A 23900-nucleotide genomic window follows, 5' to 3' on the forward strand; every position below is an offset into this window, starting at 1 on the left:
ACACACACACACACACACACACACACACACACACCAGATTTCAGCGCATGTCTCGAATCCCCCACCCCCTCCTCCCTTTCTCAATTCCCTCTTCTCATCCACCTTATCACCTTCTTCCTCCCCAACCCCTCCCACCCCCCAGGGCATTGTTTTTCTGTTCTCTCCCCCCTCAAGTCATGCGTGACCTCCAGTTTGCAGTCATGCATGACATCATCGCTTGAGTGGGGTTGGCCGTCTCCTGGCCACTCTGACGTCAACAGGAATGTCATGAGTGGGTGGTTTCGGGAGGGAGGTGTTTTTTTTGTTTTTGTTTTTTTAATAATTTTTTTAGGTGGTGGTTGTTGTTTTTGTTGTTGTTTTGTTTTTTGTCTGTGCTGATCAGTATAATGTTTATACAGTCTGCACCGAGAAGTGGTTCTCTGTGTGTGTGTGTGTGTGTGTGTGTGTGAAGTCAAAATGATTTTTATTAGGTTATTATTATTATTATTATTATTATTAGTGTGTGTGTGTGTGTGTGTGTTTGAGAGAGAGAGAGAGAGGCAGGCAGGGGGAGTTCCAACTGGCACAAATGTACACACACGTACATAAGAAAAAGAAAGCACTTGGACACACACACACACACACTATGACAAACGTGCGCGCACACACACACACACACACACACACACACACACACACACACACACACACACACACACACACACTGTGACAAACGCACGCGCGCACACACACACACACACACACACACACACACACACAGAATGGAGAATTTTAGCAATTGCATAAAGAGGCAAAGTGGATTTCCCATTGTGCACGTTTCGAAATGACGATTTTTATCTCCCCCGGATGACACAGAGCAGAACTAGATAACAACGTTTTGTTCGGCTGCATTCAGTGAAATAAAAGAAAAGAAGAGAGAGAGAGAGAAAAAAAAAAGAAAAAAAAAGAGGAGGGACAACTTGCGATGCCTGCACGTATTTATTCAGGAAACAATTAGCGGTGCTGCGCCAGAGAAATCGATATACAGCTTGTATCTGGCACCGTGGTCTGTCAATGAATAACAGGCGTCAGTGCAGAGGCCTTGTTTGATCATTGGCTTTTGTTTGGGTTTTTTCCCTCTTCTTTCTTTCTTTCTTTCTTTTCATCTTCCATATTCAGGGAGTCAGCCATTCAAGATGTCCAGGTTTCGATCAGTCAGTAAACACAGAAAAAAAGAAAAGTTATTTGAATCAGATTGCCTGAAGGATGGGAGAGGGGATTAGGGTGAAGAAGTGCATGCAACACACATGACCACGGTTTATCGCCCCATTCGAATGATTTGCCTCCAGACCACCACTCATGGCCTTGCGGAGTGCAGTGAGAAGATACTGGCAAGTGGTAGGATTAGATCCAGTACTCCACAGATTCTGTCGCATCCTGGGCGGACGCGGTACCCGGCCAAAAGAGCCTCCCTTCCCTGCCTCTCTTCCTGGTCTTCAGTTTCTCCAGTTTTAGAGTTATGAATGACTGGTTCGAAAGCGCTTTGATTTGTCTCTGCACAAGATTCAGCGATATATAAGCACCATTATTATTATTATTATTATTATTACCACAAGGCCAACACTCCACCAGATAGATCTGTTTTTGTCATGATCCAGTCAATATACCTTACCCCGTCTTCGTTGACATGATTATTTTCTCACCCTCCCCACTGCCAGATGGTTTGGTGATGAAGAGAGCGAGCCGGGATGGGTGGGTGGAGGGGGGGGGGATAGACCACAAAGTATAAACATAATACCTGTTAATTAGTAGGTTGGTTGCGTGGAAACTGGTGGCATGTTAGTTGCGAGGTTGTGAAGAACAATCGATAGGATTTGTGACGACAATGTGGCCTATTAGTCGGTAAGATTTTATTGACCGCAAGCGTGATTGCGTGTCGGCAAGTACCAGGGAATCGATGGAATTCTCAATGGATCTGTGATGTTGACACAGGTCGTGTTGTAGAAACTGAGGATGGATACAGCAGTACCAGGTCATGCATATAGATCTGTGGAATTGACACAGAGCAGAAGAAACAACTGGGGATGAGATTCTGTTGGGTGTGTCTTTTGTGACTGGCTGCGTCCTACTTTTTTTTTTTTTCTTCTCTTCTTTTCAGGTCACGAGGCTTAACTTACTGCCCGGCGAGTGTGTGTGTGTGTGCGTGCGCGCGCGCGCGTGTGTGCGTGAGTTTATGCAAAATCGAAAGCCAATTGGACGAACAAGCAGACTATTACAGAAATATTTTTAAAAAGCAAGCCCAAATGATGCATTCCCAACTAACGTACCAACACATCTGCAACAATAATGGGTAAACAGCGGCAGGCGTTGGTGCTGTGACCTAGATTAGATAGCTGACGCCATCTGGTGTTAAACTGGGTGATCTGGGGTAGGTGACTGCCGGCTGGCTTTTAAAGCCACTGTGATGAAGAATAAAACCAGCGCACGTGCACGTTTGCTACGCGCGTATTTTCTCTTTAATATTAATCGAGGTATCTTGTCTGTCTGGCTCTCTCCCACCACTTCTGTCTTAAAGTTTCCTGCACACCCGTCTTCTCTCTCTGTGTGGACTCGCTTGCAGTTTGAATAGACGTGCCAACAAACGATCTACAATCTCCCCGTTTGATGTTAGTTCTCGTTTTTTTTTTTTGTTTTGTTTTTGTACTGGCTACAAATGATTTTTTCCCCAGTTTGCATCACCGATTTTTTTTGTTCTCGAAATCCGTTTTCCCTCAGGTTGAAGTGTAGATCTAGTTCGGAATGGCGCTGTTATATCTGCATCATTTGTGCCGGCGGAAGTTATGAGTTTGGGTCGAATACCAGCAGTTTGTTACGAATGGGTATTTATTTCTAACGCTCATACGGCTTGTGTGCACGCGCACACGTACAAACTGCATTAAAAGACAAAAACAAAAAAACATCTGCACTTGCACACGTCACCACAGAGGATGACCCCATGACCTCGAACAGATGTCGGCATGGAACAATTTTTGGAATGTCGCCGTGTCGACCAAGGCCATCAACTCGCCTGTCTCTGCCGGCTGGCGCCGCGCATGCGCATAACTTCGGGTACACATACATTGTCGTCTGCTTTACACGACGTGACTCATGCAGAAGCAAGGTTTTGGAACATCTTTTTTTCTCTGATTGACTGTCTCTGTCTCTCTCTGACACACGCGCGCGCCGCACACACACACACGCGCACACACACACACACACACACACACAAAATTCACTTGATATTAGTCTTAAAATTGTTTGTAAAATGATTCTAGCGTTAATGTTGTAATGGTAATAATCAAAGGAGGTGGATGTTTTTGCACAGAAATGAGTTATAGATAAGCTTTTTGTTTCCTTTCGCTCACTCACTGAGGTAAGGGCTGCATCTCTCTTGCTCTTAGCAACATCAGTTGAACGTTGTTGTTTCAAACAAATTTGATGGAATCATAAGAGATTATAGATCTTTAAGCCAGAAAATAATGACATGGGATGCTGCACTGTTATGCTTTGTCCTTGAATCCATATTCCTAGTGCCCTTCACTAGCACCCCTTAGTTGAAGTGAATTTTTGTGATCATTGCATTCTTTTAAAATATTTTTCTCTCCCTTTTTTCACCCCTTTCTTCTTAGAGTTAGAATGAGTCCAAAATTATTTCAGAAATTGATGCCCATTGACAGATGAAAAGGTCATAATATCTGGTTATTTCTGAAGAGGGTTGTGTACACTTGAACTTCTGTTTGGAAGAGGGGCAGTAGATGTATACACGAATGTACACAGACACACACAACAACAACAACAACAACACACACACACACACACACACACACACACACACACACACACACACACACAAAACAACAACAACAACAACACAACAAAAACAAAACACAGACAACAAAGAACGTGACAACTCCCCCCCGCCACCCCTTTCAATCAGCTGACAGTGACCCAGTTTCCATGGAGAAGAGCCGAAGAGTTCTCACACTCACTGTCACTGGAAAGCTCCGTGACTGCCTGTCCCCATCAAGTCCCCTCCCTCCCAGTCCGTCTGTCTGCCTGGTGTCTGTCTGTCTCATTAAGGGGAGTGTGGCCCAAGGCTCTGGAGCCTCTGAGAAACAAGTGACATTTTCCTGAAAATAGCTCCTGCCTTGCGGTGTCGGTGTCGTGCAGCCGGCCATCTGCATGATGCCGGAAAGTGGAGCAGAGAGCTCTGCAGTGCAGTACAGGCATGTTCGGTAGGATTCTCTGGGGTGGGCTTGGACAGGTCTGGGAAATGGGTGGGGAGGGCGGAACGAACACAAAAGTAAAGAAAATTTGATACGGGGGAGACGGACAGAGACTGACAGTGACAGACACACGCAGCTTTTCCCTTTTTTTTTCTCGTTCTGATACCTTTACTTTATGTGTTAGTTTGTGTATGGGCGCGGGTGGGAGGGGGAGACACATAAAAAGACACATCCCGCTTTCCACTTTTTCATGTAGATACCCGTGTGTGTGTGTGTGTGTGTGTGTGTGAAGGGGGAGTGTTAGTGTCAGGTTTGGGGGTTGGGGATAATGTACTTGTTGTTGAAAACTGACCATTTTACTTAGGAACAGAGAGGACGAATTAGACCTGCGCGCGTGCACACACACACACACACACACACACGAGCACGCGTGCGTGCGTGCTCGCGGATAGGAGAGAAAGAGAGACAAGGGGCAGGGTGGGAGTAAATGGCAAGGTTGGGTGAGGAGGGAGGAGCGGGAGATGCGGCGTGGTTATCAGTATCATACACCGAAACTGCTAACAGATAACCACAGGTTCAGAAACGTCAAGGTGTGCTGCAGTGCATGCTGTGACAGTAATGCGTCCAGCCTCACAGCGAGGCAGGAGGCAAGGGGGGTACGGGTGAGCAAGGTGGGTGAGGGGCGGGTATAAAATGCCAGCTTGTACTGGCTGCCATCACATTAGTTGGGATCAAAGGTCATGACCTGTTCAGCCCCTTGGGGGGAAGAGGTCGCGGTGAGTTAATTTGAAACACAGCATAGTTCAAGTAGTTGTACTGGTACTGTAGTAGTCTCGCTAACACTGTCACGGTCAGTGGTGACACTTGCCTGCCCCCCTCCAGCCCCACCCCCTCTCTCCCCCCCGCCCCCCCCCCCCCTCCGGTGAGTTAATTTGAAACACAGCATAGTTCAAGTAGTTGTACTAGTACTGAAGTAGTCTCACTAACACTGTCACAGTCAGTGGTGACACTTGCCTGCCCCCCCCCCCCCCCCCCTCTTCTCTCTCTCCCTCTCCCTCCCTCCCCTCCTCGTCACCATCTTTTACTTCTTGGTTGTCTTCTTTTCTGTTGTCCCTTCATCCCTGTTATTAATTTTGCTCATGAATTTTATTAAGTTTCATTATATGTATTTATTCACTTTGGATGACAGGCTTAAGTGAAGATACAGGATCTTAACAAAAAGCAGCACACTGATTTTGCTGATAATTTGGAAGATAGGGAGGGGAGGGGGTGCGGGGGGTGCTGTTACAATGATGGCGATATGACTTTCAAATCAGTGTCCCCATGTGATTCCAGAACAACGTTCTTGGGCCCGTGCTGGTTCAGTGTTTGACAGAAAGTGGAGTTGTTTTTAATGTCTGAATTGATTGTGTGCGCTGCTTGTTTTTGTGATTCTGTTCTGTTTGCTGGGTGGATAAGTGCTGTACCTCTCTATCCCTTCCCATCTCCTTCACACACACACACACACACACACACACACCATACTCCAGTCTCCATGCCCTCATCAGTACCTTCTTTCTCCCTTTGTTGAGATCAAGTCTGTTTTGATTAAAAAAAAAATTTTTTATAGTATTTTAACCCCGTCTTTTTTTCTGTGTTGCAGACTGAAAAATCTGAAGAAGGAGAGAAGAAAAAGCCGGAGACTTGTGGAGAAGAAGTTATCGGAGAAATCCAGAGAGTGATTTGTTTGGAGAGTTGGGCGAGAGTCAGACGAGACCAGAGGATCAAAGGCCAGAGGGGAAAAGGAAGAAGAGGAGTGTGGTGGTGGCTGCAGGGACGACATCGACGACGACGACGACAGGAGGGGCATTAATCCATACAGCTCGCAAACAGTCCGCCATCATGGCCTGCGCTACAGAGGGGGGCAGTGTGGTGGTGGCCTCCACCATGCTGTCTGTGATCTTGGCCTTCTCTCTTCTGCTGCTGGCCCCTGCTGCCGTGGCCCAGGGCGACAGTGAGTGCCTTGCTTCTTCCCTTCCTCTCTCTGTCCTTGCTCTGCCACATCTCCCTTGTAGTTGTTATTGATTTGTCCCTTTTCAGACTCCTAAGGAATGTTGGGGGGGGGGGGGGCATAGAGAAAAAGAATGAGAAAGAGAGAGAGAGAGCAGTATGATGATCATATTAGGTTTAATGGGGTGGAGGATTGGCCAGACAATGTTTTTGTTTTTTTTGTTTTTTTTTTCCACTGTCAAGTTTTTGGAGGATAACTTCTTTTGAAAGCATGAGAGAGAGTGTGTTAGTGTGTGTGTGTGTGAGAGAGAGAGAGAGGGAGGTGGGGAGCAGATTTGAGGCATGGCGAATCTCAAACTGCATGACTTCACTGTGGGATAATGTCAAAACTGTAGGCATTCCACACCACTTGGAATATTACCTGTCTATTCTTGTCAGACTCCTACCCTTCCTCCTGCAATTGTATATTATCATGACTGACTACTGCATGCCAGCAACTTCTGTCTCGTATCTCATTATCTGATTGTTTTCTTCATGACTGGATTCTGTATTCCTTGTTCTGATGTTCACTGCTCTTGTGCAGATCAGGTTGAATGGTTCTTAGCCTGTGTTAAGTTTGCACGTGTATACAACTCTCTGTCTCTGTCTCTCTCTCTTTCTTTCTCACTCACTCACTCACTCGGACACTCACACTCACACTCGCATAGTACACACATTACTAATTCATTCTATTGGCTGATGCGACATGTTCCCAAAGTTATGCATGTACTTTTTGGAAACATGCAACTGGAAGTATTTGATATGTTATTTGATTCTTTCTGACATCCTGCTTCCAGTTCTCCATGCATTATTATTATATGAACTACCCTTTTCTTTGTTAAATTTCCAGTATGATTGTTGATGTATATATTGAATGTGATATAGTTTATTAATAACATATTGGTAATTTCTGGTAACATTAAAAGGAGTCAGAAAAGATATCTGCTCTGTTTTTGCTTGGACTTTGTTAGTTTTTTTTTTTTTTTAGCAGTAATTGATGAATGTTTTCACAAGAATTAAAGGAAAGGTGTATGTTCATAGACTGCGTAACTTGTTCATGTATGTAACTGTACTTTGTTAATAACGAACATAAATGCACATTTGTGACCCAAAGGTATTGGTGGAAAGAAATGCATTTAACAAAAATGATTTTTTTTTTTTTTTAAAGAAGAAAAATTTCAGTCAGACAAATAGTAATTAAGTTGTAATTTTTATGAAGAATGTAAACTGAAACTGATGTTTGTGATTTTTGTGACAGTACAACATTATTACAGTGTATTTTATGCCCATTTCTTTTGCTCTTTCCTGTCCAACAGGTACTGGTAAGTTTAGTTTTTATGGTGACCATGGTAATAGAGTTTATGTTTGCTGGAATCTGACAGCATGGAGTCCTGTGCATGCACCCTTGTTTTATTTTTTTTAATTCATTTTTAACCACCATGAAGTTAACTGCATGCCCTGCCACTTGTTCAGTGTGAATTTGGTTCATTTCATGTTATTGTTCACACTAACCCCTTCATTTCTGCTCATTTCAAGCTTCATTCTTGTTCATGTTCACCCCTCCTTGTTCTCAGTCTCCTTGTTTTCGCCGTTGTGCAAGCTGCCTTGACTTTGTGGGCAGAAGATTCTGACCAATCTTTTCCTCGATGATAAAAAGTTCTATTGAAAAGTTTGGAAGTGGGGTTATGGGGTAGATTTGAGTTGAGGGATGGGGTTGTGGAGTGATGGGGAAGGGCAAGTGCAGTTTTCAGAAGTTCCTAAAGTGAAGGAATGTGTGTGACAGTCACATCCAAGTTACCTGTGCCACTTAAGAGTTGATTTGCGGGAAGATTTTTTATAGGTGATTTGCAGTAAGATTTAAAAAAAAAAAATTTTTTATTTATTTTTTTTAGGACTTTGTCTTCGCCTCTGGTTTGACACAGTCCTTCTTTGTGCCCAGCGGAAGTTTTCTTCCTCTGCCGTACATGATGAAGCAATGCCAAGAAGCATGACTAATCAGTTTGAATGTGGGGAGAAAGTATTGAAGGAAACTGCAGTGGAATGTGGTGTGTGAACAAGCCGCTCATTGATGTGTGCGTGTGTTCTGAGATCCCATATCCGTGTTTTGTGTCACGTGCAGCCCAGACTTTTGACCTCACTCCAGTGCACCTTTATCAGAACACAAGTCTTGGTGCTAGTTTATGAATGAAAGAAGTAAATTGATGTGCACAGTACACATAGAATATGTAATTGTAAAACAGCCCATGGCAAGATGAGAGTTGACCCCAGAGCTATTGCACAGATTTGATGGTTCAAGAATAAGCATAGATGCAGGTATTGGGAGAGAACCCCCCCCCCCCCCCCCCCCTGAAACCCCCCCTCCCCCCAAAAAAAACATTAAAAAAAACAGCAGAAATTGTTACCTGATTTTGTCAACTTCTTTCCCCATGAAGAGCAGCCCAGGTTTGACACAAAGACATTGTCATATTGATTGTCAGAAGAAAATAGGTCAGCAGACATTATTGTCACAAGAAGAATTCTGGAATGTCAGCAGAGAACTGGACAGATTGTCACAAGAAGATCTATAGGTCAGTGGACATCGATTGTCAGCAGAGAGCAGGACAGATCATCACCAAAAAAAAAAAAAAAAAAAATAGTGCTGTCGAGAACACTGTACAGTCATATGTAGAGATCTGTCAAATCATAAGGGAAAACTGAGGAACTGCACCAGTAAGTCTCCAGGCTTCAAAGTCTTGTCTTTTAACAACTGCACCCCTGCCCTCCCCCCCCCCCCTTCCCCCCTTTTTTATGTGATTAATCTTCTTTCCTTTTTGCTTTTTATTTTAAAATAATGGATTTGTGCACATGAAGTTTGATGTTGTGTTCTTTTTCACAACAGCACTTTTCAAACCCTGATTTTATGTTGATTTTTTTCAATTTTTTGTTGTTGTTGTCAGTTGTGTGTGTGTGTGTGTGTGATATGGTTTTTTTTGGTGTTTTTTTTTTTTTTGGTGGTTGTTTTTTCCCCGCCTCTGATAATGTGAATTAACAATAGCTGCCTTTTGTCCTAACATTTATCTTTCTCATTGTGTATTGATTGTGGGGTCATTTTTTGTGTGATGATGGTTTTCAGCTTCAGACAGATCTGAATGAAAACCTGTTATCACAAAAAATATCAGTGTCACACTGAGGGAAGAGAAAAAAGAACAATTTGAAAGTGGTGTGTGTTCTGTGTTTTTTGTGTTTTACTTAATTTTTTTTTTTTTTAATTTGGATAATGAGAAAAGTGGCAATAATATATAATATATATAATGATATAAAGGTCTGATTTATATACTGTCAAGCAAAACCTGGTTCAGTTGTCAAAGATTTCTTTGTGGTCAGTTGATAGGAGCCCGCATCCCCCTCCTCTTGTTCCACATTTTGGAGTCCTGACAGCAGGAAGGAGTGGTGACCTTCTGCCTGACCTTTAGGACTTGATGTGAATGCAACAGCAAGCTGAAAAATAGTTTGTGTGTTGGTGTGCACCAGACAGAAATGAGGAATGTGAAACATGGCAACACATCCATTCCTCTTTCCTGCTCAGTCTAGAACCTTGGTGTTGTCATTGGCAACGCACTGCCCTTGCAGAAATGTATATCAGTCAGACTTGTCAATCCCTTTACTGTCAATTATGGTGCAGCTCTGATTGGAAATACCTGTCCTCTGAGGCAACATCTAAATTTGTGGCTTCTCTCATTCTCTCTCACCAGGGTGTGTAGAGTGGTCTGGTTTGTCAGCTTCATCCATTGACTCCCTTCAGTGCGTACAAAACTGCCACCCATACTCGACCTCATGAAGTAAAAACCGAGCAGTTAACTTCCCTCTTGCAGTTTTTTTTTTATTTGCTGAGTAAACAACTTCCCTCTTGCAATATCGTTATCGTCTCCCTGTCTGACAGAATAAAGTACAAAGTAGCAGTCTCTCTCCCTCCCAACCCCTGGAACTCCCTTCTTGCACAAAAATCAGTGCCAGAATAAACATTTATTATTGTTATTATTGAATGATGAAGATATTCATACATCATCGCTGTATTTTAGTTGCGCACAAAAGATGGTAAACATGGAGCTTGGTTTACATAGATATGTGTGTGTGTGTGTATGTATTTGCATGTTTTGGGTGGGGTTTTTTGTTTTGTTTTTTTGTGTGTGTGGCTTGTTTTTGTTTTTTGTCATATGGTTATGTGTATCTGGGTATATAAAGTATTGTCATTCAGATTCGCAAAATATGGTCATTTAGATTTGCAGCTACTATGTGACTGCATGAGTGTATTGCTTTGCAGGAAGTTAAATTTTTGCTGCTGAGTTGGGGTGGATGGGTATGCTTTAAAGCATGAGGTTTTAAAAATGAATGAGGTGTGCATGAGAAGTGGTTTAGATGATACATACTACAATATTGTTTGTTTAGGCATTTGCATTGTGGGGTGTTGGCGTTTATTTGTAGTGGATTGGTTGTTGACATTATTGCTTTAATCAAACAGAGAAAGCATCAACGCTTGAGATATATGCTATGTGTTGATTACTTAATATTAATCATTCATGCAATATATGAAATAGCAGATGTTATCTCTGTACTCATATTCATGTACATAAATTGGTGTCATATGCTGTCCTATGTCAAAGTGATGCATTTGAGTTTGACACAGTATGTACTAAATTTGTATATTTTTTCCAGAGTATTCAGCACACAACAATATTTTAGTACATTCCAATTTTGCTGTCAAATAGTGGTACACTGTACGATGTCCTGAATGCATCAGTTTGACATGGCATGTATATTTAACCAGACAACAAACCCACATTGTCACTTATACGGTAATTCATTTAAGGATAATTTACATCATCTCAAATGAAAGATATCCATTTCAAGAAGCGGCCTTTACATGGGGAAAAAAGTAATGATGGGAAAAATCCATTGTTAGGCACTGAAATCTGCCACATTATTTATTGGCTGTTGTTGTTGGTGTACGTGTGTGTGTGTGTTTTGTATGCGCATCTTCTATTTCATTCACTGGGATAGGGAAGGGACCAATTCACTTTCCTGCCTGTCTTTACCACCCATCCACCTTGTTCACAATCACTCTTCCCCCACCCCCCCCTTCAAATCATGACATCAGCTCATTTGCCCTTTGTTTCACCAGTCTGTCAATGGTTAAGTGTTTGTGTTGATGGGTTTTTTTGGGGTTTTTTTTGTTGTTGTTTTGTTTTTTTGCGAACGGAAATCCCTTGCATTGTGCTGTGACTGAAACAAGAAGAAAAATAACCAGGACCAAGATATGATAAAGCAGGACATGAGCTTGCCTTGTTTCCAAGGACATTGTTCATAATCACCGTTTCCCCACAACCCCTACCCCACCCCTTCCGCAAACTATGACATCATCTCCTTTGTCATTTGTTTTTCAGGAGTTAAGCATTAAGAGAAAAAAAGTTTTTAGAAACTATAATCCCTGACTGTGTAACAAGAACAATAATCCTACTCAGGATGGGGTTGAATCGTTGATCAAGATAATTATGTGCAACCATTGTCTGCAAGGATTTGTTCAAGCACACTATACAGTGCAGACATCTCTGAAAAATTGTTTTTTAAAATCAATAATCCCTGACTGTGTAACAAGAGGAACAATCCTGCTCAGGATTCAGCTGATCAAAAGATAATCATGTGCTTCCCTTGTTTACAAGGATTTGTTCAAGCAGACTATGCAGTGCAGACATCCTTTGGGTGAATTGTGCTGGCTGTACGGTGCATGTGCATAATTCCAGTGAACTGGACACGCTTGACTACCAGTCCTTGACGCTTGTTGTTCTGGAGCAATGATTTTGTATCGCGCTTAATCGACATAATTAGAAAATTGACAGCCACTTGACCAGTACCCAGACATAAAAGCCACATTAGTATAAAATATGATTTGTGTGTGTGCGCGCACACGTGTGTGTGTGTGTGTGTGTGTGTAAAATTTGTATTTTGATGTTTTTTTATTTAAAAAAAAATCCTTTACTATAATATCAAATCATTGTATGAGATGTATTATTGCAATCTGGTCATAAGCAAATGCAGCAGGTGAATTTTCGTCCATTTTGTTTGGAATTCTTTTAGATGAGGATGTCAGAGTGGTCAGACTTGATGATTTCGACTTATTTTGGTGGTGTTTAAAAAAAAAATTAAAAAAGATTTTAGCTTGTGAGAAAGCATTTTTGATGTAATGGTAAAATACACACACACACACACACACACACACACACACACACACACACATGTATATATATATATATATATATATATATATATATATATAATATAAGCATGATTCATGACCTGTTTCAAAGGCAGCTGCAGCAAAAACAATTGAAGTGATTAGCATTGTGTTTATACGCAGTGATTCCTGCTGGCATAATTTACCTTGTCTGTTAACTTTTTTAGTGTTGAGTATGTGTGGATGCCTATGGAATATGCTCAGCTGAGAAATTGTAGTGTGTATAAACAATCTTGATTGTAAAGCTTCTGACAGTGTGTGTAGAAATATAACTGTGGCTAGGAATGCGAGTCATGAGTTAGAATGACTAGCTTAAAATGGTCCAACGACAACTGGGAGAGAGAGGAAGATATATATATATATATATATATATATATATATATATATATATATATATATATATATATATATATCTTTAAATTCCTGTTTACCATTCTAGAGAAAATGTTTCAAAGTGCATGTGAAGAAGTGGATTGTGTGCATGAGCTTGTCTCTGTGTGTTTGTACACTCACATAATGCATTTTACATTTGAGAGAGAAGCATAGGATAATCCGTGATTATTACTGATAACGAATGCAATGGTTTGTGACACTGACTGCGTGCATACTTGTGCTTTGCTGGACTGGACGTTACTGAGCTGTGCAACTTTTGTGCTGTGAACAGTTCGAGAACCCCCCAAGATCACCAAACCAACTGTGGCCTCAGAGAACTTCTACAGAGAAGGGGATCGAGTGCAGCTGCAGTGCCAAGCCACTGGGACGCCGCAACCCATGTGAGTTGTTACCTTCAGTATTTAGTTATAGACATCACAACCCGTGCGAGTTCAAGCCCATGTGCATTCTTACCTTCAGCATTTAGCTATAGGCGTCACAACCTATTTGAGTTCTTACCTTCAGCATGTAGTTATAGACATCACAACCCATGCGAGTTCTTACCTTCAGTATTTAGCTATAGACGTCACAACCCATGCGAGTTCAAGCCCATGTGCATTCTTACCTTCAGCATTTAGCTATAGGCGTCACAACCTATTTGAGTTCTTACCTTCAGCATGTAGTTATAGACATCACAACCCATGCGAGTTCTTACCTTCAGTATTTAGCTATAGACGTCACAACCCATGCAAGTTCAAGCCCATGTGCATTCTTACCTTCAGCATTTAGCTATAGGCGTCACAACCTATTTGAGTTCTTACCTTCAGCATGTAGTTATAGACATCACAACCCATGCGAGTTCTTACCTTCAGTATTTAGCTATAGACGTCACAACCCATGCGAGTTCAAGCCCATGTGCATTCTTACCTTCAGTATTTAGTTATAGACGTCACAACCCATGTGAGTGCTTACCATCAGCATTTAGCTATAGACATCACAACCTATGTGAGTTCTTACCTTCAGCATTTAGCTATAGGCGTCACAACCTATTTGAGTTCTTACCTTCAGCATGTAGTTATAGACATCACAACCCATGCGAGTTCTTACCTTCAGTATTTAGTTATAGACGTCACAACCCATGTGAGTGCTTACCATCAGCATTTAGCTATAGACATCACAACCTATGTGAGTTCTTACCTTCAGCATTTAGCTATAGACGTCACAACCTATTTGAGTGCTTACCTTCAGCATTTAGTTATAGACGTCACAACCCATGTGAGTGCTTAGTATCAGCAGTTAGTTATTTTGGTGTCGTAGTGTATCTGTCGTTTATCAAATTCACTTTTGTTTAGTGAAAAAGAAAGAGGTTGATGAATGTAGGCATACCTTATGGAGCTGCTCTTGGTGCCTTGAGAAAGTGAATCATCCTCTGTGTCCCCAAATGACAGTAGAGTTTACACTTAGGAAGTTGTGCTGTTTTTATGTAGCAAGGCTGTAGGTGATTAAATTAATGTTTCTTTGTCGTCCCCCCCCCTTAAAAAAAAAAAAAAAAAAAAAATTTTTATTTATTTATTTTTTTTTTACATACTTACAAACAAGCTGATGTGCAACATGAATAATTTTGCATATGATTGTTGATTTCTTGATATGTATATATATCGTCTTTTTTTGATGGACAGTTACGAGTGGTACTGGAACGGCGTTCAGGTGGTATCCGATACCAATCCCAACATTGCTGTGGACGGAGCCAATGGAACCCTGACCATCACAGATCTGGATACTGATAAAGAAGGGTTTTTCAACTGCCGAGCGAGAAACACCTTCTCCAATGGAGTGACCGCCATCGCCATCTCCCCCAAGACAGAGATCCGAGTGGGGCGTGAGTGTTCCAAGTTTTGCTTTGCTAGAAAAGTAGGATCAGTGATGGTGATGAGATGGTGTGTCTGTCTGTCAGCCATGAGCCTTGCAGTGTAAATACTTATTGAATCGAGAAATGCAATCCAAGCATTCAATGCACAGAATAATGTGAATGAGACTTCTGCTGTGCTAGAATTACCAAGTACTTACAATATTCATGAAATAGTATGCACACACGATGTTGGCTGGAATTGTTCCTTGCTCACTGGGGATTAAGTGAGCTGTCACAAAAATTCCATGACTTTCTTTTTTCTTCTCCATTTAAAAATCCCTCTGACAGCCAACCCTGAGATTTGACAGAATGACCGACAGGCAGAATAGCCGAGTGGTTAAATCGTGACTGTCAATCTGAGGGTCCCGGGTTCGAATCACAGTGACGGCGCCTGGTGGGTAAAGGGTAGAGATTTCTACGATCTCCCAGGTCAACATATGTGCAGACCTGCTAGTGCCTGAACCCCCTTCGTGTGTATATGCAAGCAGAAGATCAAATATGCACGTTAAAGATCCTGTAATCCATGTCAGTGTTTGGTGGGTTATGGAAACAAGAACATACCCAGCATGCACACCCCGGAAAGCGGAGTATGGCTGCCTATATGGCGGGGTAAAAACGGTCATACACGTAAAAGCCCACTCGTGTGCATACGAGTGAACGCAGAAGAAGAATACAGAATGACCCCAAGTCTTAAGACAAGATGTCTTCTGTGTTTGTGGGCTGTAACTCCAGCGTTCACTCGCATACGTATATGAGGGGGCTTATGTGCATGAACATTTTTACCCTGCCAAGTAGACAGCAATATTCAGTTTTCAGGGGTTGATGTGAGTTTGAATGAATGCTGCCTTCAGTTTCAAACATGATGAACAGAAATGGGAATGAGTTTTAAAAAAAATGAAACGAGAGTAGTTTTCATCTTTTTTATTTTTATTTGCTTGTTTGTTTTGGCAGAGGTTGTATTTGGTTACAGAAGAATTGTCATTTGTGAAGCTGAGACTGATTTTAGTTGCAAGAAGATCGATGTCTCAGCCCAGTGGGTATTGTGTGTGGGGGTTGGGGGGTCATGTGTGTGCGTGCATGCGTATGTGTGGGTATGTGTGCGTGTGTGTGTGTGTGTGCGTGCATGTACATGAGCACACAGGCACAGCACAACACCACACACAGCACAGCACATGTTGGCCTGCACCTTTTATCCCAGTTCCCCACACCTCCTTTTTTTCCCACCCCATCCTCTTACAGGCGTTGAGAACTGGGATGTCAGCAATGTGATCAGTACCAAGACTGGAACCCAGGGCAGCTACGCCTTCCTTGAGTGTGACTCCAGCCTGCCCGTGTCCTTCGGGCCCACGGCCTTCAAGTGGTACTCTGTCACCGCAGACAGCAGTCAGAGCGAACTGGCCTATGACGCACGCCGATTCATTGACAGTCAAGGTGTGTACTGAACGTCGGTGGACCTCAAGTCTGAAGGGGGCTGTTCAGTTTTGACTCTTGCACTGCTCAGCTTGACCCATAGAATTATGAGCACTGTAGATGTGTATATATGTATTTGTATTTCTTTTTATCACAACAGAATTCTCTGTGTGAAATTTTGGCTGCTGTCCCAGGGAGAGCGTGTCACTACACTACAGCGCCACCCATTTTAAAAAAAAATGTTTTCCTGCATGCAGTTTTATTTGTTTTTCCTATCCAAGTGGATTTTTCTAGAGAATTTTGCCACGGACAACCCTTTTGTTGCCGTGGGTTCTTTTACGTGCGCTAAGTGCATGCTACACCTTGGACTTCGGTTTATCGTCTCATCTGAATGAATAAGCATCCAGACCACCACTCAAGGTCTAGTGGAGGGTGAGAAAACATCGGCAACTGAGCTGTGATTGGAACCAGCGCGCTCGGATTCTTTCTCTTCCCAGGTGGATGCGTTACCTCTAGGCCATCACTCCACAATGTATATCTATCTATCTATATATATATATATATATATAGAGAGAGAGAGAGAGAGAGATATGTATTTATTTCTCTTTTTTTGGGGGGGGGGGAGGGGGAGGGGGTTGTTTGTGACTTTAGGAGGGTTCACTGAAAATCCAGTTAAAAAAAAAAAATAATCAGTAGATTGAAGATGCAGTTGTTTTTTGTTTGTTTCGTTTTTGTTTTTTTGTTGTTCTTTTTTTTGGTTTTGTTTTAAATCAGTAGATCAAAAATCCAGTTTTCAAATAATCAGACTGAAGATCCAGTTTTCAAATAAACAGTACATTGAAGGTCTAGTTTTTAAATGATCGTTTACCTGAAGATATAGTTTTCGAATGATCAGTAGACTGAAATCCTGTTTTCAAATAATCAGAACATCGAACTATTTGTAGATCTAGTTTTTTTCTTTAATAATCAGCAAACTGAAGATATAGTTTTCTTACAATCTGTTGATTGAAGATCCAGTTTCATTTAATCAGTATGTCATACATTTTAGTGCATTCTACCCTGTTGTAAACACATGTACATTTTATCTGCTATATTAACTGCCAATGTGATGTTGCATTAGGGGAAGATACATGGCTGTGTGTGTGTGTGTGTTGTGTGTGTGTGTGTGTGTTACAGGCACTCTGCGATTCACCTACCTGACACTTGAGGACCAGCTGACCAGTGCGTTCTATGCCTGCGCCCTGTCCAATGCTGTTGAGGGGAACATCCGTGTTGGCAGTAAAAAGAACCTGGTCGTAACCGCAGCTACTGGTATGCCCTCTTTTCTTCTTCTTCTTCATTCTCCTGTTTTTCATTTGTCGATTCTTGAATTCACCTGTGGTGAATGTATCAGTATAGTCATACTTGGAATACACTGATGTTGTTTTATAAGTAAGATAATCTGATATTCAAGTCTGGTTCATGATGCAACGTTGTATCAGCATTTTCATGATAATCGATGTTAATGCTCCAGACACATCACCGAGAGCACAACTCCATGGTCCCTCAAGATTAAGGGATGCCGAGTAGTACAATGCTAAATACACTTATTATTTTGTATGTTTTGGTTTTGTGCTGTTGACAGTTCAGGAGAGGGCACCAATTTTGGAGTTCTCGACAGGCATGGCTGGTGCTGCGGCCTTGACCTTCGAGAGAAACCATGTTGGCCAGCTGGAGTGCTTTTTCAGTGGATAGTAAGTACCAGTTTGGGGAGTGACTGGCTGTGTGTATTATTTTTGGCGTGAATTACAGAGATGTAGACATATTGCTGACAATGAAAAAAAAAAAAAAAAAATCCTCCAGAATCCCGTTCACACATGTATTATTTTGGCATGAACAACATTCACATGATTGAGAGAACAGATGTGGGCATATTGCTGACAGTGAAAGTAATCTTTCAGAGTCCTGTTGACATATTTCCATTCACTATCATTTTACCCAGAGTTATTCATATTAATTTTGTTGTCTTGGTCGTCTTTCATTTGTATTTGTATTTCTCTTTTTTGTCACAGCAGACTTCTCTGTGTGAAATTCGGGCTGCTCTCCCCAGGGAGAGCGCATCGCTATACTGACAGCGCCACCCATTTCTTTGTATTTTTTCCTGCGTGCAGTTTTATTTGTTTTTCTTATTGAAGTGGTTTTTTCTACAGAATTTTGCCTGGGATAACCCTTCTGTTGCCATGGGTTCTTTTACATGCGCTAAGTGCATGCTGCATATGGGACTTCGGTTGATCATCTCATCCGATTGACTATTGTGAAATGTTTTTGTTAGAACAGATTTCTCTGTGCAACATTCAGGCTGCCCAGAGAGAACCACAGTGTTGAACCACCACCCTTTTTCTTTTTTTTTCTTTTTTTTTTTAACTGTCTGCAAGTTGTACTTGTTTTACTATTGAACTAGGATTTTTCTACAGAATTTTGCCAGGAACAACCCTGTTGTTGCTGTGGGTTCTTTAGCAGGTGATGAGTGCATGATCCACACAGGAACTTAGTGCCTCATCTCATCTGAAAGACTAACACCCAGACCACCAATCTTTGCCTAGTGGAGGAGGGGGGAGTAAGAATCACTATTCGTGTAAGGGGTTCAAACCTGTGGACACTTGTTTTCTATTTGGGGGACCATAACCACTAGACCACCTCTCCACTTGAATGTTAAAATTGGGTGTTGTGACGAGGGATAGTGAGATTTTTGGGTCAGGAACAGTGAGGGTTGTTAGACTGTGGCCTCCTCCTTTCAGTTTGTTTCTTTTCTCAAGGAAGCTTCGCTGTGTCCAGAGAAATGCATATTCTCTACTCCACATTTTTGTTTGTATTTTGTATTTCTGTGTGAAATTCGGGCTGCTCTCCCCAGGGAGAGTGCGTCGCTACACTACAGCGCCACCCATTTTTTTGCATTTTTTCCTGCGTGCAGTTTTATTTTTATTTTTTATCACAACAGATTTCTCTGTGTGAAATTCAGGCTGCTCTCCCCAGGGAGAGCACGTCGCTACATGTGCTAGACAGATGCCTGACAGTTGCATAAGAGTGGATTTCAGTTACAAAATTTTGCCAGAGGACATCATTTACATTGCCCTAAAATGTTGCTGTTGCTGCCTTGTTCACTCTGCAACATTTTGAGAAGAACCCACTTCAGACGCCATTAGCTAACAGGCTGCCATGCAAGCAGGCGGCCAGTCAGTGACTTTGTCAGCGTGTGTGCGAGACAGGCCACACATGGCAGGCTGGCCAATCATACCATTCGATTGTGGAGTGACCCAGAATAGCCCACTCTGCTTGGCCAATCACAAAATCACGTGTACAGTGCGTGATGGATTTTTATTTTTTGGAAAATGCTATTCCATTTTGTCGTCCGAATCCAAATACATTTTATGTAGGAATGTTCACACATTCCACCGTACGGAGAGAGTTAACCACCTGCCTCCTCGTTTCAGTACTACGGATGGAAGCGTGCCCACCATCAGTTGGTTTGATGATGGTGAGGAGATCACCACTGGGGGCCGCTACGAACTGGAGAGGGAGGGACGCATCTTGAAAATCAACGCTCTGACCGAGTCGGACGATGGGCAGTATTCATGTGTAGGGACCAACTCTATGGGCACTGCCTCCGGCACCATGACGCTCAATGTTACATGTAGGTGTATGGGGGCAGAAGGGGGGGTTGTGTTGCTTGTCAGTGTGTGCATTGTGTGTGGGGGATGGTGGTATGAGTTGTGTCGGGAAGTGTGGGTGAATGCATTGTTTGTGGGTGTTAGTGTGTGTGGAGGTGGCAGGGGGGGGGTGGGGATGCGGGTGCGGGGGGTTGTGTGTGTGTGTGGTTTGTGGGGTGGTGTGGGGGGTTGTGTGTGTGTGTGGTTTGTGGGAGGGTGCAGGTGGGTTGTGTGTGGGGGTGTTGGTATGAGTGGGTCTGTGTGTGGGAATGGGGGTGTGTGCGCATTGAGTGTATGCGAGCGTTGTTGTGTGGTGGTGTGTGGATATGGACGTTGGTGTGTGTACGGTGAGGGGGTGTATGGCTTTATATGGAGTGTGTGTGTGTGTGTGTGTGTGTGTGTGTGTGTGTGTGTGTGTGTGTGTGTGAGATACATCACTGACAGTACCACTCCTCTTCTTCTTATTGTTGCTGTCAGTGTTGAAATGGTGTATAGTTCTTAGTGTTGTTGTGCTTATTGCTTCTGTTAATGTTGTTGTTGCCTGCATTTCCTTCAGACTGGGATAGAGAGAGCTTCTGGGGATGACAGAAATGGCTGCGGTGGTCTTGCTGTTGCATCCCGTAGTAACTTTGTGTGTGTGTGTGTGTGCATATGTATATGTGCATATGCGCAACATTTGTTTCCTGTGGAATTCAGGTGTGGATAGTTTGATTTTCATGGAGGTGACAAAGGTTGCAGACTGATTCATAATCAAATGCTACACCACATCTGCTTTGAGAAGAAGAAAAAGCTTTTTCTTTAATACATATCTAAATCTCTCTCTATATATATATTGCTTATTTGCGCATAAGCCCACTGCATTGGTCAGGGCCTTGACAGAGTGGAGAAGACTGTTGGGTGATGTTTATGTTCAGATTTCCCTGTGTGCTTGCTGAATTCTCTCCAAAGCTGACAAAATGTGTGCAATTTGGGCATTGGTATGTGTGTGTGTGTTTGTTATGAGGAAGGGTGCATGTGTGTATATATATATGTATGTGTGCATTTGTGGATGTATGCTTGTGTGTGAGTGTGTGTGTGTTGTTGTTGTTATTATTTCTAGTTTTATCTTTTTTGTATGCTATATAGTACTTGATTTACTCAATGACATGATCTCTTTTGATTGTTCTTTCATACCTGTGTTTCATACTATATGTGTATGTTTGTGTGGGAATGTTTGAATGAAGGCTTTTAGCGCTGTTGTAAAGCACATAGAGCTTCAAGAACATGCGCTGTAGCAAGATTTCTGTAGAAATGAATGAATAAGCAAAATGAGTGTCGAGGAGTCTTGACCCGGTGTTGATGTCCACAGCTGCCCCTATCTGGCTGGAGCGTCTTCAGTCGACGACAAAGATTCAGGGCCAGAACGCCGTCTTCAACTGTGACACCCGGTCAGCCGCCGGAGAAAACGCACCCAACACACCGCGCTGGTACAAGAATGGCCAGCGGCTGGACATCAGTTATGGTCAGTGGTTCGGTTCCCTGACTCGGTAGTCAATCTTCTGTGCTGTGTGTTGGCTTTGCTCTGTGCTGTGTTGGCTTCCTGTGGAGCGACTTGTTTGGTGGTTTTCTCTCTCTGTGTTCCACTCAGTAGACATTGTATAATGTGCATTGCGTGCGTGTGTTGTGTGAGTGTGTGTGTGTGTGTGTGTGAATGAAGTCTGCATGACACAGGAGACAAATGATGAGGACTGCAAGGTAGCTTTAGCTCAGCCCAGGTAGACAGGATGTTATACAAATGACTCTGTAAAGGGCTTAGAGCTTGGGTCTCTGACCGAGAATAGGCGCTATTTAAATATCCATATCGGTCAGAGAAAATGTATAATCAATATGTGGGTTTGATTTGTGCTAAGTGAGCTTTGACAAGGACTAGGGCTTCCAAGAGCACCTGGGAGGGAAGGGTGGTGTCCATTTGTCTTTTTTTTTTCTTTTCTGATTACTTTGAATGGCACCTGACCCATGAAGGCTTTACTTGTTTCATTCTTGTCTTTTCAACTTTCACTTTCATGTCTGTCATGTTTTTCGTTTTGATATGTTGGAAAAGTAATGAAGATGTGTTGTTGTTTTTCTCATACTTCATTATACTTTGTGTTGGCATCAAGACATTAGATTCGTTCAAGCATCGTCTGCTCCCCACCATCAGATTTTTCAGTGTCGTAGAAATCAGTCACTTCAACCATGGTATGGTTGTTGCTGGCTTTTTTTTGCACAGTATTCGGTACAGAGTTGCTGTCAGTGGCTTTGTTTGAGACTCCAGACTCTAGACTGCTTAATTTCTGTACATAGAAACAGAAAATCACCGTTGGATATTGTGAAAGTTCCTGGTAGGCAGCCTGAGTGATATCAGTTGTGTAGTGTTAGTCTCTGTGTGTGTGTGTGTGTGTGGTGTGGTGTGGTGGAGGTTGTGATGCAGGTTGTGTGTGTGTTGAGGGTGTGTGTGTGTGTGTTTGTGTTGGAGGATGTGTGTGTGTTGGAGGTTGTGTTGGAGGGTGTGCTTGTGTGTGTGTGTGTGCGTGCATGCACACATGCATGCATGCGTGCGTGTGTGTGGGGGTGGGGTTTGGGGCTGCATGTGTGTGTCCCCTGTTCGTGTCCGATTGCAGTGTTGGTAGCTAACTGTGGATGTGTCATGTGCAGACCCCAACAAGTACGAGTTCCAGATGGGGAAGAAGAGGATGATTGTGAGGTCTGTCCAGAAGAGCACGGACATTGCCTGTTTCCAGTGCTACGTCAGCAACAGCGTCGGCGAGGTCTTCAGTGACGGCTGTCTCAACGTCATCCGTGAGTGGCACACACAGTCACATGCATCCAGCACACACCTCTCTCTCCGTCACACTGTCTCTCTCTGTCTCACTCTTTCTTTCTCTGATATTTTCTCTCATTCTCACATTCACTCCCTCCCTCCGTCCCCCTCTCTCTGAAACACACACACACGCACGCACACATTTTCTCGCTCGCTCTTACACGCACATTCTATTTCTTTCTCTCTCTCAATCTTTAGCTCTCTCTCTCTCGCTCTCACACACTATTTTCTCACGATTTCTCAGTTTTTTCTCTCTCTTTCATGCTTTCTCAAACACACACAATCTCTACATCACTCACACACACTCTTGAACACAGCACTCACACTCCCTCCCTTACAGAAAGTGTCAACATAGTGAACATCACCTCACCTCACCTCACTGTTGTGCATTGCAGTGCCCATCAGCATCATCACCCAGCCACAGGCGGCGCAGGAGGTACAGGAGGGAGAGACTGTGAACCTGACAGTGGTTGCCACGGGCGACAGCCTGATCCCGCTGTCTTACCGCTGGTTCTTCAAGAACGTGACCTATGAGGAACCCTACGCCCCGCCCCTGGTCACCTACGACTCGGTCACCAAGCTGGCCTACATCAACACCTCGGGCTTCTCGGACAGCGAGATGAACGAAATTGCAGGGCTGTACCGGCGCGAAATCTACCACACCTACGAGAGCAGGGTCATTGAGGTGGACGTCACTCTGGAAGACACCACCACCGGTGAGTGTCCTGTGAAAAATTATATCACTGATAAAAAGATGGAACAAGACCAATGATAACATGAATGATGATAATGATAAAATTACAATTAATATGATAGTAATGATGATGATAATGATAATAATATGAATGATATGAACAATGACAATTTTATGATACGACAAATAACATTGATGGTAATGTCATCGAGGTGGATGTCGCTCTGGAAGACAAGACCACTGGTGAGCGTCCTGCGAAAATTATGGCATTTTAATGTATTGTATTGTATAACTGATTTTGTCACAACAGATTTCTCTGTATTGAAATTCTGGCTGCTGTCATCAGGGAGAGAGCGTCGCTGTACTGACAGTGCCACCCACTTTTTTTTTTTTTTCTTTCTTTTCTCCCTGCAATTGTATTTGTTTTCCTATCGAAGTGGATTTTGCTTG

At 42.8% G+C, this 23900-nt stretch overlaps 1 protein-coding gene across 1 annotated transcript in view; it reads left to right on the plus strand.

Moving 5' to 3' along the window:
* The window catches only part of LOC143290840 (neuroglian-like), a 99317-nt gene that overhangs the window by 68915 nt on the left and 6502 nt on the right, over positions 1-23900 (plus strand). Inside the window, exons 2-11 of the mRNA XM_076600380.1 lie at positions 5887-6237; positions 13205-13313; positions 14592-14791; positions 16061-16252; positions 17408-17542; positions 17856-17964; positions 19702-19901; positions 21266-21418; positions 22591-22734; positions 23152-23472. Of these exons, the coding sequence (XP_076456495.1) occupies positions 6126-6237; positions 13205-13313; positions 14592-14791; positions 16061-16252; positions 17408-17542; positions 17856-17964; positions 19702-19901; positions 21266-21418; positions 22591-22734; positions 23152-23472 (1675 nt within the window). The 5' untranslated portion in view covers positions 5887-6125. The remainder of the gene's footprint in view (positions 1-5886; positions 6238-13204; positions 13314-14591; positions 14792-16060; positions 16253-17407; positions 17543-17855; positions 17965-19701; positions 19902-21265; positions 21419-22590; positions 22735-23151; positions 23473-23900) is intronic.

The sequence above is a fragment of the Babylonia areolata genome, chromosome 16 (assembly GCF_041734735.1).
Source record: "Babylonia areolata isolate BAREFJ2019XMU chromosome 16, ASM4173473v1, whole genome shotgun sequence".
NCBI lineage: Eukaryota > Metazoa > Mollusca > Gastropoda > Neogastropoda > Buccinidae > Babylonia > Babylonia areolata.